Source organism: Patella vulgata, chromosome 3 (genome assembly GCF_932274485.2).
Source record: "Patella vulgata chromosome 3, xgPatVulg1.2, whole genome shotgun sequence".
In the NCBI taxonomy this organism is placed as follows: Eukaryota; Metazoa; Mollusca; class Gastropoda; family Patellidae; genus Patella; species Patella vulgata.
Window position 1 is genome coordinate 56,465,933 of NC_065881.2, and position 15,916 is coordinate 56,481,848.

The following is a 15,916-nucleotide window of genomic DNA, read 5'->3' on the forward strand; positions in this document are numbered from 1 at the left end:
CTCTTACCATAAAACTGCCGTAAGACTTAGATTTTATTATATCTTTTGTTCTTGATTATTCGTACCTGACAGGGAATATACATTAATAATATAATGATAAATATCTATTTATATGTAACCGTATTTTTTTTGATGCAAATATACACGGGTGCGAAACTACAGATTTTATACATATAGAAGCGCGAGTATCAACTTGTCAACAAAAACGTTAGAAAAAAGTTTTGCTTCTTGAAATTTATTTGGAAGAATTTAATATGAGTTTGTCGTTCAGGTATAGTATTTGATTATGCAGTTTACTGGCTGAGTTATGAAAGAAAATAATGACCGATCCGATTGGTCAACTCTTCGAGGTAATATGTTCATGTTGTGGTAATGTCGATGACAGCAACAACAAGCAGGACTTATTTTGACTTTCCTGATGTCAAGAGATTGATTGAGAGAATCAGAATCGAGAATGGAAACGGGCCTACACGTAATAAAAACTATCTGTCATGAAATATTGTTGTGTATGATTAGAAGAAAATGGACTAATTTCCTGGGCTTGCCTAGTTGGGGGGGACTTGGTAAATCTTGATGACTGATAATATTATGATGATTCAACGATTACATATGACATGTCATTTCGGACCAAACAATATATGGCTCCATATTCGGACTCCGGCAGGTGACATTTCGGACTCGGGTATGTGACGTTTCGGACTCGGAAATAATTTGAAAGGAAAGGTTGAACACAACTGTCAAATCAATCTATACTATTCAAAAAAAGTAGGGGATATTTGATTTTTAAGTGTTATTAAAGTCACCTAATGAAACTGACGAAGAAACAAATGACAAAATGAAATGAAGTTCACATTCATCGATTTATTCCAAATGATCGTTAGACTAAGTAAGGCACAGACTGACCATTATAAGGGTAAAATGATACCCGGGGTCAAACAGCAAAGTTACCACAGCATCACAACCAAGTCAGTAACGGGTAAATCCTCCTCTGTTTGCCAAACAAGCATTGATCCGACGTGGCATACTCCTAATGAGACGTCTAAGGTCATTTTGGTCCAGATTGTCCCATTCCTGTTGCAACGCAGCAGCAAGTTCTTGGACATTGGCAGGACGTTGTTGACCTTGACGTAACCTCTGTCCAAGCATGTCCCAGACATGCTCGATGGGGGAGAGGTCGGGACTCAGTGCTGGCCAAGGTAATGTGGTGATGTTCTGTTGTTGGAGGTAACCTGTAACGATCCTGGCCCTGTGACATCTTGCGTTGTCATCCTGGAAGATGAAACGGCGGCCATGACGTCGTGCGAACGGCACAACATGGACTGCCAAGATGTTGTCCCGGTAGTACTGGCCTGTAACACGCCCTGCAACAACATGTAAAGCCGTTCTTCCAGCAACAGTGATGCCTCCCCACACCATAACTGAACCACCCCCAAATCGATCATGTCTGATGACGTTAACGTCTTGGAAGCGCTCGTTTCGACGACGCCACACCCTCCTACGTCTGTCCAAAAAATCAACAGTGAACCTTGACTCATCTGAAAACATCACATTGCTCCAGCGTCGATTATCCCAGTGTTGACGATCCCTACACCAACGACGTCTTGCCTGAATGTGATGATCTCTCAAACAAGGGATCACGCGAGGACGTCGGGCGCGAAGGTGACCCCTATGCAGTCGATTCCGAATCGTCTGGCCACTCACTCTCACACCAGTGTCTGTTTGAAGACGAGCGCTGATCTGATTTGCTGTGATGACACGATTTCTCAAGGCCAAGGTACGGATAAATCGATCCTGGGCTTGAGTTGTCGCCCTTGGTCGACCTGAGCGTGGTCTGTCCTGTACAGATTGTGTATCACGGTATCTGGACCATAGCCTGCTTATGACAGACTGAGAAACATTCATCGTCCGCGCCACAACCGCCTGTGTTGTGCCGATCTGTAGCATGCCAAGGGCACGTAACCTTTCATTTTGGGTAAGCCGACGCATATCAAAATTTGTTTTCTGGTCACTAAAACAATTAAACTGATGTTTCCACCCTGGAATTCAATGCCACAATGACTGTAACATTCAAAGTCAGAGTCGTGCAAATCTTGGGTTGGACCCCCATGATGATCCCAAGCATCACCTGCATTCCCTGCGGTAGCTACTGGTGCGTTTGGGCGTCACATGTAACTGGAAATGTTTCTTCTGTTAGGTTCTATAGTGACTTTTTTCGTAGTCATTTGCATATTTTAGTATTATGCCCCCAAAATCAAATATCCCCTACTTTTTTTGAATAGTATATAATAAGCCAAGAGCGATTTTATAAAATTTACCGCAGGCAATCAAGTACAGCTTGTGGAATCGTGGATCACGCACCATTAGTCATATAGATCTCTCAAGGAACTGCAAAATTTTCAAAGTTGAATGTTTATGAAAAGAATGTTTTATTTCTTTATATCTGTAGTGTAATATGTACATGTACATATAAAAAGTAGCTGATGATTTATTAGAATTCAAAACACGAAATAAAATCTTAACATGAAACACATGGTTATTTAAAAGACTCTACCAAACGATAAATTATTAGTTGCACTTATGGTTCTTTATCATCGTTTCTCGTAAAAGTAATTTAATTTTTTTAAAAAAGAATAATATGCTGTAGAATTTATTTTAAAATGATCTACTCAAAATATTTACTCGACATGCACTGTTTTTACAAGCCCCTAGAAATTTTTAACGATAATCCATAAGCTACACGTTGACATGCATTCCTCGACAAACTTGCCATAGATAGCAGTACCAATCGATAAATTAGTGCGTACAAAGAAAACTCTTTTTGGAAAATATTAGAAATGGCAACATCAAAGTGGGATAATTAAAGTTGATTAACCGATATTCCCTCTGTTATTGTAGATGCGCAAAGAAACCTTACAGTTCTTTATTGGACGAGGAAAAACATGAGTCATCAATCAGCGATAATGGAGGTCGTGTGTCGATTTGTTTATTCCGACTCACGTAAAAGACATTTACATGTAGGCTTTCACAATTATAAAAACATTAGCAGATTAGTAGTACTAAATATGCACAAATTTTCAACAATATTTTACTCTCCAAGAATTTATTCACGTGAAGGCCTGAGTATCAGGTATTGAGGATCTGGTTCAGGGAAGAGAAAATGTTGTGCATTGAGAGACATTTTGTGTGTCTCTGTCAACCCCATTGAGTTCTTTCTCTCTTCCCTATGTAGTTCTTTCAAATTTATAAACTTTATCTGGTATTGAGGATCAGGATTAGGGAAGAGAGATTTTTTGCGTTCAGTGGCATTTTGTGTATTTCCATCAACATCATTGAGTTCTTTCTTTCTTCCCTATATGTGTAGTTCTTGTAAATTTTTATTATAATTATAAGAAACTTCACTATACACATATAACATAACCCTAGATACTTGCTAATTTGAAATGTTTATTGCAGGGCAGAGTTTGCTTTGGATAAAAGTAAGAAGAAAAAGAAAAGAGAATTAGCTAATGAACAGAAACAAGAAATAAAGGAAGCGTTTGATTTATTTGATACCGATAAAGATAGGGCTATTGATTATCATGAATTAAAGGTGATGTTAATTCTTAGAAATATACTGAAATTAAACTGACAAGTCATATACATGTACATGTATGCTATTCTTTTAATTTGATCAAATGACTTTAATGATACTGAAAGGTGGTCAATTGTCAACTTAATGTGCATTGAAACTGAAATTTATTTGGGGGATCACGTAGCTAAGACCCTGACTCGCTAGTCTGGAGGTCGGGTGTTCGATCCCTGCATTGGCCGAGAAATTTCATCCAGATTTTCAGGCATGGTTTCTCCATGTCAGTGATTGAAGACGGAGGGCCTGACAAGGACAGCTGTCAAGTTGTTTGGATGGGACGAAAAAACAAGCTCCAGTGTACATATTGGCGTGCACGTAAAAGATCCCATGGCAGTTGGAATTCGATATAAGAGTAGGCCGTAGTGCCGCTGCCTGGGCAAAATTTCCCTCATAGCACACTGTATGGCGTATGCCCATCATCATTAGCCCAGTTTAGGCGTGGAACAGTAGGACGTTAAATCCCATTTCATTTCATTTTGAAATTTATCTGACCAGTCATATACACATACTTACCAGATACATGTAATTACATACAGTTACATAAATTAGCCACCAATCTTATGAGGCACTGATGATAACCTTTTTGTTTGGAGGCATTTATTCTGAGCTAAATTTGTACAACAGGTTATGTACACCACATGTTTTGTTATTTTACAGGATTGAAATGCATATTGAAATTAATGCTACTGGTAACTTTTAACAAATTAATTTCTTGTTTTACAGTAATTCCATAAATAATTTATACTACAAAAAAATATATCTGATGATATAGTTTGTAAAAAAATGGCTAAAGATAGTTTAAAATATATAGGGCTGTTTAAGAAGATTTTGGCAGAGGCCAGAAAATAAGAGTTGTCAAATCACATGTATGGATTTGTTTATTCATTGTTTTTGTTATAAAGGTGGCTATGAGGGCATTGGGATTTGATGTGAAAAAAGCTGATGTTCTTAAAATCTTACGTGACTATGATAGAGAAGGAAGTGGAAAAATCACTTTTGAGGATTTCAATGAAGTCAGTAAGTACCTTTATTAGTAAAGTTATGTGTGAGTAAAAGGATTTAAATGGAACCCACTTTCATTAAAAGCTCTGATTGTCATTTGCATTTTTCGGACAATATATTGAGGTTTTCCATTCTTGATCCACACTAAAATCAATATTTAAACAGCATGGATTCAATCGGATTAAAAAGAGGCGCATCGAAAGAATTTAGTTTTATGGTGCTAGCTTCTTTTGAACATATGTCCTGTTTATTTTGTCTGTAGAGAATGACTAAACTAATGTTGACAAATTATGCTTTGTAATACTAAACAGAATTAATCCAGTTTTGAACTATTGTTTGTCCCCCGCCTTTCGAAGAAAGCAGGGGACTATTAAAATGGGTTCGTCCGTCTGTCTGTCTGTCCGTCTGTCTGTCCGTCTGTCTGTCCGTCACACTTTTTGGGACACAATAACTCTCTTCCTAATTGAGCTAGAATGTTCAAACTTGGTGTATGTGTTTATTAGGTCAATGCCTTGATGGAGTTCGAAGATGAGCATTTTCCGCTTAGGGTAAGCAGAGATAAGCAATTTGATTGGTTGATGCTTTGGGACACGATAACTCTCTTCCTAATTGGGCTAGAATGTTCAAACTTGGTGTATGTGTTGATTAGGTCAATGCCTTGATGGAGTTCGAAGATGAGCATTTTCCGCTTAGGGTAAGCAGAGATAAGCAATTTGATTGGTTGATGCTTTGGGACACGATAACTTTTAATTGAGCTAGAATGTTCAAACTTGGTGTATGTGTTTATTAGGTCAATGCCTTGATGGAGTTCGAAGATGAGCATTTTCCGCTTAGGGTAAGCAGAGATAAGCAATTTGATTGGTTGATACTTTGGGGCACGATAACTCTCTTCCTAATTGAGCTAGAATGTTCAAACTTGGTGTATGTGTTGATTAGGTCAATGCCTTGATGGAGTTCGAAGATGAGCATTTTCCGCTTATGGTAAGCAGAGATAAGCAATTTGATTGGTTGATGCTTTGGGACACGATAACTTTAGTTCTAATTAAGTGAGATTGATGAAACTTGGTGTATAGTTTCATTACAGTAATACCTTGACTAAGTTTGATAATGAGCATTTTCTGCTCAGGGTAAGCAGAGCGATACGCAATTTGATTTTTATATGTGTCCTCTAATTATTTTCCTATTTCGGCGGGGGACATCAGCCTCACTGTTGGCTTGTTTCTTTAGAGATTAAGCTTTCACAATTTTGTAATTTTCAAGAGATTAAAAAAGCCTCAAATGTTGTATCAGTAGAAAATAAACATAATTAATAAAAAACATAATATGGAACACAATTACTATTTTATTTAAAGCGACGAAACGTCGCTTTAAATAAAATAGTAATTGTGTTCCATATTATGTTTTTGTATTACGTATGTCAATTGCTAAATGCCGCTCAAAGAAGACATAATTAATTTATAAAATATTATTGACGCCCCAACACCCCTCACCTTTTAAAGTAATCAAAACTATTAAGATGGGTTTGTTTGTGTGTCAGTCTGCAACAGGATTTTGAACCCCCGTTTCATTTCCGTGTCTGCCTTTCCATCAAACTTTATGGGACACTTTAACTTTTAACTTCTAATTGAGGTAGACTTTTCAAAATGTTTTATGCAGATGTGTAATGTGGTAATCTCCCCAATGCAAAAACGACAAATTTAACATTGGCATTTTTATACGCCCCTATCCTTCTGTCCGTCCATCACAATTTTTATCGGATTTAAAAAATGTTTGAATATATCACCATTACACCCTAATGATGGTTGAGTTCGAATATCAAGGTTGTGGACCCTTTAGAGGCCACAATTTTAATCCGATTTTGATGAAACTTCAAGTTTATGTTTATATCACAAAGATCTTGGTTCCGTTCGATAATCGCACATATCCGAATGACACTTCCTGCATTATGGCCCCTGATTGTTCGAAAATCACGTTTTTAGCTTGTAGACCCGCTGAAGGTCACAATTTGTATTCAATTTTCAATTTTTTTTTTAAATATATCACTGTTACACATCAATGGAGATTGGGTTCGAATTTCGTAAAAATCTGACTCAAACTGCTAAACAAAATGACCATTACTTGTATACAAATAGTGTAAAAGTATGTACTACCAAGATTGTGGATCCTCTAGAAGTCACAATTTTTAATATCAAATCAACTATAATTCTTTATATTATCTACTTAAAGTGACAGATATGATGCTTGAAAGAGATCCCCAAGAAGAAATTGTTAAAGCTTTCAAGTTATTTGATGATGACAGCTCCGGAAAAATAAATCTTAGAAATTTAAGAAGAGTTGCCAGGTAAATTATCTGTTGGTTGGTTGGTTGCATTATGTCCGTTTAGACCACAAACCCGATCTTGAAAATAAAATGGATCATTATTATGTGTAGGTCTTGCTTTAGCTATGTCTAACTTACAAGAGGAGCTAATAGTGGCAAGCATTACAAAGCAAAAAATGGAACCACAATGGATTGACATGATCTGTAGTCAACCATGAGCTTGCCTCTGGTCAAAGCTTTTCTTTAAAAATATGTTGAGTAAAGCAAAACTTTTAATGAAATCACCTTAATCAGTTCGAAATTTTTTGGAATATTGAACCACTTAAAATGAATAAAACCAGTAAATATGTAAAATGATCTCATCATAATGACAGTAACATATCTCTTCTTGCCTTTTTGAGCAGTGTAGATTAAAACAATAAAACAAGTGGTTGCCATATAAAGATAGGCCCACATTTTGCATGAGATGGAAGGAGAACAAGCTAAAAAAAAAGGTGATTTTTTGTACAATCAGGGCCATAATCCTTGATGTTACCATCCGATAAGCACAAATATCAAAGGGAATCAAGTTCTTTGGGATATAAAAATACATTTTAATTTTCATCAAAATCGGAAAAAAAATTGTGACCTCTATAGGGCCCAAAACCTTGGTGTTACATATTTTTACACTATTTGTGTACAGGGGAGCGACCATTTTGTTGGTTTGTAATTATGGTGTAGTGTAACAGTGATATATTTAAACAATTTTTAAAATCAAATTGAGATTGTTATCTCTAGTGTGCCCACAAGCTAAAAGCACATTTTTTCATGCAATTGGGGTCCATAATCAAGGAAGTTATGGTCTGATATGCAACAATATCAAAAGGAACCCAGATCTTTGGGTCATAAACATATTTATAATAATTTAAATTTCATCAAAATGGGTTAAAAAAAATTGTGTCCACGAGCTAAAACACAATTTTTCTTACAGTCACGGGCCATAACCCATGAAGTTACCGTCCAATTCATGGAATTATTGAAAAGAATGTAGTTGTTACTTACTGTCCATTTACTGTACATATTGAAGCCTAAGTAGGTTATTTGATCATCTCATCTCCCTTTGTCAGTATTGAAACATAATGTGCGTCCGCGGTTGGTCACATTAAGAAATAATTGTTCTATCGCGATATTGCACCACACATTAATTATAAACAGTTACATTGTCTTTTTTTTTTTTCATGTGTGGTCAAAGGGGGGACAAAAACGTAGTTATTTACAGGTTATAGACCACAAGGAATGTCAAGTCCTCGATTTTTCACATACAGTCTGTAAGACCTCAGTAAGATTGGTTTAGAAAATTATAAGTTTGAAGTGGCTTAATCAATAAAATAATGTTCTTTCAGTGGACTGCTCCTGTGGTCAAAGGAGGCCTGTTCTCGGATATAGAGTGTTGAACCCACTCAATTTATATTATTGATATACCAGGTACACTTGTAACGTCCTCGGATGGTGAGAGTGTGTGTGATGGTGAGAGTGTGTGTGCTCGGTTGTTGGTGTTCACCATACACAAATTCCCGTCAAAGTCCTCAATTTACATTGTCATATACATGTATATGTGTGTGTTGCCTACAGGCCGCAATTCTTAAGTGATTGTCTTGAAACTTTACATACTTATTCCTTATACCCTAAGGATGATCCCTATTGTTTTTGGTGCATGCCCATTTCTTGTATTTGTTTGTTTGTCGTCTACAGGCGGCATTTCTTATCGTATCATCTTGAAACTCTGCATACTTATTCTTTATACCCTAAGGAACATCCCTATTGTTTGTGGTGCATGCCCAACCCCCAGGGGCAGAACCACGCCCATTTCTTTTTGTGTGTCTGTCACCTACAGGCCACAATTCTTAATCGATCATCTTGAAAAATTTTCATACTTATTCCTTATATACCCTAAGGTACATCCCTATTGTTTGTGGTGCATGCCCTCCCCCCAGGGGGCAGAGCCTCGCCCATTTTCTTTTTGTGTGTCTGTGTGTCACCTATAGGCCGCAATTCTTAATCAATCATCTTGAAAACTTTTCATACTTATTCCTTATACCCTAAGGATGACCTCTATTATTTTTGGTGCATCCCCGAACCCCCGTGACACAGTCACGCCCAATTTTGTGCATCCTGTGTTTCGCCTACAGGCCTCAATTCTTAACAGATCCTTTTGAAACTTTGCACACCTATTCCTTATACCCTAAGGATGAACCCTATTGTTTTTTAGTGATTGCCCAACCCCCAGGGGCAGAGCCACACCCATGTTTTCTTTGTGTGTCTGTGTGTTGCCTACAGGCCACGACTCTTATTACTTATATCTATTACTTATAGCCTAAGGATGGCAACTATTGATTTTGGTGCATGTCCCGACACCCAGGGGCAGAGTCACACCCAATTTGTGTGTTTATTGTCTGCAAGCTGCATTTCTGAATAGATCATCTTGGAACTTCGCATATTTATTCCTTATATCGTAAAGACAGCAACTATTTATTTTGGTGCAGCGTTAGTGATGCTCTGGTCTCTAAAATGCTCAATAATTCCAATGTTTTGTCAGACTAAAATTAATAGTAGTTTAATAAGTATGAAAGGAGTAATTTTCAGGTAAAATGTAAATTTTCTATGTTGATTTTATAGAGAATTAGGAGAGAATATGACAGATGAAGAACTTCGAGCAATGATAGATGAATTTGACAGGGATGGAGATGGAGAGAGTAAGTAGCAGCAGGCCTGCTTTATAATGATATGAAATAAACATTTATAAATAATTTAAGATATGTTCCCTCAAACCTAATTACAATCTCATCTTTTTATATGCCCACATTGAAATGTGGTCATATATTGTCGTCACCCTCATCCGGCGTCCACAATTGTTTGTGGACGCTCTAAAGGCTAAAGTTAATATTCGATTGAATTTAAATTTATACATTGTTTAAAGTCATGAGATGAAAAAGCCTATTGATTTGCAGCAATTTCGGATAATTACTGACAGAGTTATGGCCCTTGATCACTTTGAAAAATTTTGTGGAGGCTCTCTAAAGGCTAAAGTTAATATCCGATTGACTATAAATTTATACACAGTGTTTAAGGTCATAAGTTGAAATATTGTATTGATTTCAGCGATTTCCGATAATTACTACCAGAGTTATGGCCCTTGAACACTTTGAAAAATCTAGTGGACAATAGAGGATAAAGTTGATATCCAATTGACTTTAAATTTATACAAATTGTTTAAGGTCATGAGATGAAGACGCCTAGTCATATTCAGCGATTTCTGATAGTTCCTGCCAAAGTTATAGCCCTTGATCTCCTTGAAATATCTTGTTGACATTCTAGAGGCTAAAGTTAATATCTGATTGACTTTAAATTTATACACAGTGTTTATGGCCATGAGACGAAGGGGCCTATTGATTTTCAACGATTTCCAATAATTACTGCCAGAGTTAAAGCCCTTGATCACTTTGAAAAATCTTGTGGGCACTCTTGAGTCTAAAACTCCATTTTATTCATTCATTCACTCTAGGGGCTAAAGTTAATATAAATTATTTAGGGTCATGAGACAAACAATCGAAACAAATTCTAATGTTTTCTGATAATTACCTCATGGATTATTACTCTTGATCAGATTTTCATGTGTTGTAAATGTTCTCATTACTGACAAAAGAAAAAATACGCGATAACAAACACTTGTTGACTGCCCAAATGACATAGCTGTTGTGGGTGTATGTTTCATTGCCTGGGAACCAATCGTTTTTATTTGAAATTATGATATGTGTAATGGAAATAAACTGATCTAATAATAGTGAACATGGATGTCACTTTTATCTTACAAGCAATATAGGAAGCAAGATTGTGGTAAACATGTTATCAACATCCTTATTGTTTGACATTCATTAAAAAGGCATTATGTAATAGTCTGCAATATCACTCCACGAACGAACAAACAAATGAAAAACGGCATTGCGTAATTGAGCTAAATCTGCTTATTGCGGGTCTTTCTTTGGGACTTATGTTATATAAATTATCGATTAGACATTAGCATGACGACCATAATAAACTCTCGATGCCATCGGATGGCTCCGATTTTAAGTAAATTAGAACGATTTGGCCACTTGATGATTTAATTTAAAAATGGAGAAGCAAGGCTAATACTCAAATGACCAATAAGGTGGTTGCAGTCAATGCACACATGTTGTCCAGACTACAACCATTGATAACTTCACTCAAAACATAAAGTAATTTGAATGGCATTTTCAATATATTCATTTTGCATCATGTATTTTTGAAATATTACAGTGAGAACAGCCAGCTCTTACGCATCTAAATCTTAAGCAATGCCCCTTTAATTAGCTATAATAGATATCTATTATTACCCCTAAACCATCATTAGCATGAGAAATAATGACATGATACCTCACTAACTAAATTAATGCAGGTATAACATATGAACAATTATTATAGGATCAACTATAGTACATTAATTAAACGAACAGGCACACACACACCTTACAATCCCCGCCCTCCCCCTTGCACACCCACACACACACACACAATCACACATTCTATAATTTAGAAGATGCAGCATTTAAATAATGTGAATGATATGAACTATTATAATTATGTTATATATATTATATTTCAGTTAATGAAGAAGAGTTCTTAGCTATAATGACAGGAGATACGTAATATAGCTGACCATATTGATATTATACAGGGACTAATTTTATATAATAATCATTGTTAATCTTTCATATTGTTCATTCAAGTGCGAAGACAACTTCTTAAAAAAAAACAGTTATTTGATTAACTCAAATATATTTGTATTATTGGAGCGTAAGCTCCCAGTGGGAAAGAAGATTTTCTTTTTTTCAATTCAGATTTGACTATGTCCATATTTCACCCCTGGTTAATTCTAAGCTATATTTATCAATGTAGAGAGATATCCCTCCCACTTGAATTAACACATCAAGATCCATTTCACTTAAAGCAATTGGTCGTCATATGCATTTTTCCAACTACGTCTAAATCTTCATGGCTTAAGCAACTCCAAAAAGCACTCAAATTGATTATTTACATTTAATTAAGGGACAAGATATATCAACGTTCTTTAATCTCCCAGTTTTGTTTCTAACAGGTAAGAAAGAGGCCCATGAAAATTTTTTATCGGATAGGTGGTGCCAGCTTGTTTATATAGGATATAGATGAAACAGTATAGGTTGAAAATGTCCTAGATTATTCATAATGGCTCTAAAAAGCAATTCTTATTTTTTATGAATCCAATGGTAAATATTTTTTTATGAATTTTGACTATTTGGTTTACAGCAGTTTTGACCATATCCCATTTTTATCACCTGTTGCGAAATTTCCACTTCATCCTATCTTTGTAATCGGGAGTGTAACATTCTAAAGGTTCAACTTCCACAAAATTACTCAACTGGCAATTAGCAGTTTTAACTGTGTAATTAAAAATATCCTAACTAACAACTACACTGTTCAAAATGAAAAAAATGCATGTAAGTTTTATTCTAAAATGTACCCCAGATATTTATTCAACAATCTTTTTGTCCCACGCAATTGAAGATGTCTTGTCCTATTACATGTCTAGACTATCACATAAATAACTTAAGAAAAATAGTCTCTTGCTTAGCTAGCATTTAATATTATTTGTATATTTTATATGAGACCTAGTAATTTGAATAGGAAACATGTTGAGGTTACAGTTCATGACATGCATTTTTAGAAAGCCTGCCCTCGATTTAACGATGTGATGTTGATCAGAAAATAGTCAACATATTCCCAGAATATAAAACCAATCTAAAGCTAGCCAGTATTACAGTTATTACAAGATCTATTGTTGACCTTATTTATGTTTACATAATGTACATTTTAAATGATTTACTTACTATCATTCATTATGAAATTCTGTTTTCTAGCTCATGTGGTCTTTTTTATATTTAACCACAATGATATCAGTGTGATACATCATTCACTTATCTTTATATTGAACTCTGTTTAAAATTAGATACATTCCTCTCCCAGGGTCTACTGTCTGTGAACTGTTCCTGAAAATGTCCTTTGTTTTAGGTGCTTTTGTATTGTTACTTTCATGATAACTGTCATAAATGATGGAAGCATCTGATATTTACATTTTAAGGTCTATAAAGTTAAGTCTGTGTATCTCATTCTTATCTGATTAAGTGTGTTAGGTCAAATGTATTTTTTTTGTCTCACTTAAATGTGCTAGTCTTATGTTTTGTATTGTTTAGGGGGGTTTTTTTTGTAATTCATTGATCACATGTTAGTGTTATTAATCAAAATGTTTAAAGATGTTCAACGTATTGTTCTCTTATGCAAAATCAGAATTAAAATATTCTATACATTTTTTAATATAAAATTTATTTTGTTATGCCCTTAATTACTTCTATCACCCAATAATACATTCTACAGTAGATATCGCTTAGGAGATATGCTTTACATGAATTTGATTGGTCAATCAAAAAGGAACTACTTTTTTTATTTTCAAAGAACAGTTCATTTTTATTAAATGTATCTTCTTTCTTATTAAAAAGGAACTATTTTTATTGGCCTTGATGGAAACACTGGGTCAATATAAAGGGCTTTGCAATGGTTGAACTGCTGTCACAAAATAATATATACTATTCAAAAAAAGTAGGGGATATTTGATTTTTAAGTGTTATTAAAGTCACCTAATGAAACTGACGAAGAAACAAATGACAAAATGAAATGAAGTTCACATTCATCGATTTATTCCAAATGATCGTTAGACTAAGTAAGGCACAGACTAACCATTATAAGGGTAAAATGATACCCGGGGTCAAACAGCAAAGTTACCACAGCATCACAACCAAGTCAGTAACGGGTAAATCCTCCTCTGTTTGCCAAACAAGCATTGATCCGACGTGGCATACTCCTTATGAGACGTCTATGGTCTTTTTGGTCCAGATTGTCCCATTCCTGTTGCAACGCAGCATCAAGTTCTTGGACATTGGCAGGACGTTGTTGACGTTGACGTAACCTCTGTCCAAGCATGTCCCAGACATGCTCGATGGGGGAGAGGTCGGGACTCGGTGCTGGCCAAGGTAATGTGGTGATGTTCTGTTGTTGGAGGTAACCTGTAACGATCCTGGCCCTGTGACATCTTGCGTTGTCATCCTGGAAGATGAAACGGCGGCCATGACGTCGTGCGAACGGCACAACATGGACTGCCAAGATGTTGTCCCGGTAGTACTGGCCTGTAACACGCCCTGCAACAACATGTAAAGCCGTTCTTCCAGCAACAGTGATGCCTCCCCACACCATAACGGAACCACCCCCAAATCGATCATGTCTGATGACGTTAACGTCTTGGAAGCGCTCGTTTCGACGACACCACACCCTCCTACGTCTGTCCAAAAAATCAACAGTGAACCTTGACTCATCTGAAAACATCACATTGCTCCAGCGTCGATTATCCCAGTGTTGACGATCCCTACACCAACGACGTCTTGCCTGAATGTGATGATCTCTCAAACAAGGGATCACGCGAGGACGTCGGGCGCGATGGTGACCCCTATGCAGTCGATTCCGAATCGTCTGGCCACTCACTCTCACACCAGTGTCTGTTTGAAGACGAGCGCTGATCTGATTTGCTGTGATGACACGATTTCTCAAGGCCAAGGTACGGATAAATCGATCCTGGGCTTGAGTTGTCGCCCTTGGTCGACCTGAGCGTGGTCTGTCCTGTACAGATTGTGTATCACGGTATCTGGACCATAGCCTGCTTATGACAGACTGAGAAACATTCATCGTCCGCGCCACAACCGCCTGTGTTGTGCCGATCTGTAGCATGCCAAGGGCACGTAACCTTTCATTTTGGGTAAGCCGACGCATATCAAAATTTGTTTTCTGGTCACTAAAACAATTAAACTGATGTTTCCACCCTGGAATTCAATGCCACAATGACTGTAACATTCAAAGTCAGAGTCGTGCAAATCTTGGGTTGGACCCCCATGATGATCCAAAGCATCACCTGCATTCCATGCGGTAGCTATTGGTGCGTTTGGGCGTCACATGTAACTGGAAATGTTTCTTCTGTTAGGTTCTATAGTGACTTTTTTCGTAGTCATTTGCATATTTTAGTATTATGCCCCCAAAACCAAATATCCCCTACTTTTTTTGAATAGTATATCACTAAACCGTAATGTAATCAGGTCAGTAAAAGTGAAATCTATAGCAAAGAATATTTATTTATTTGTGCATGTAAGAAGGGATTGGGTAATAAATAAAATCTCCTACTCGTCTTTTTTGATATCAAAAAAGACTCATAGGAGATTCTCTATTTATTATTTATGGTACTCTTTATCAATATAATGTTAGAAGTGATAGTTTCAATTTGAACCGATGCCACCAGAAACACTAATTTATTCAACACGCAACGAAATCATACTAGTTTGAAAGAATAATCTCAATTCTAATGTAGAGCATTTACAAGCATTTGGTGATGGGGACAATAAATATGCATAACATTGATGCATCATTCAGAATTTGGATTGGGTTCTTCCATATGTCTAGTGTAATGGATTTAAAAAAATCAACACACTGCCAATCTCTGTGTTGAACAGGACACAGCTCTATGGAATTCAATTGTTATAAATGCCATTGAAACAACAACCACATACTACGTGTAGAAATAAAAATGTATCGCAAATAATATATCACAATTATGCTACCCAGTTATTGTGGACAAATATTGAGTTTTATCTAGATGTATGAAATGAAATGGGGTTTAACGTCCTACTGTTCTGCTCCTAACCTGGACTAATGAAGACGGACATACGCCATACAATGTGTTGAGAGGGAAATTTTGCCCGGACAGCGGCACTACGGCCTACTCTTATATCAAATTCCAACTGTCAAGGGATCTTTACGTGCATGCCAATGTTTACATG

The 15,916-nt window shown here is 36.4% G+C and overlaps 1 protein-coding gene across 1 annotated transcript; it reads left to right on the forward strand.

The window, feature by feature from the left end:
* The first annotated feature begins 154 nt into the window (after positions 1-154).
* On the forward strand, positions 155-13,775 carry LOC126814640 (centrin-3). The gene is made up of 6 exons (XM_050539931.2): positions 155-271; positions 3,454-3,589; positions 4,531-4,645; positions 6,857-6,971; positions 9,606-9,682; positions 11,611-13,775. Exons 1-6 carry the CDS (start codon positions 255-257, stop codon positions 11,652-11,654), a joined length of 504 nt encoding a protein of 167 aa, XP_050395888.1. The 5' UTR covers positions 155-254; the 3' UTR covers positions 11,655-13,775.
* The last annotated feature ends 2,141 nt before the right edge of the window (positions 13,776-15,916 follow it).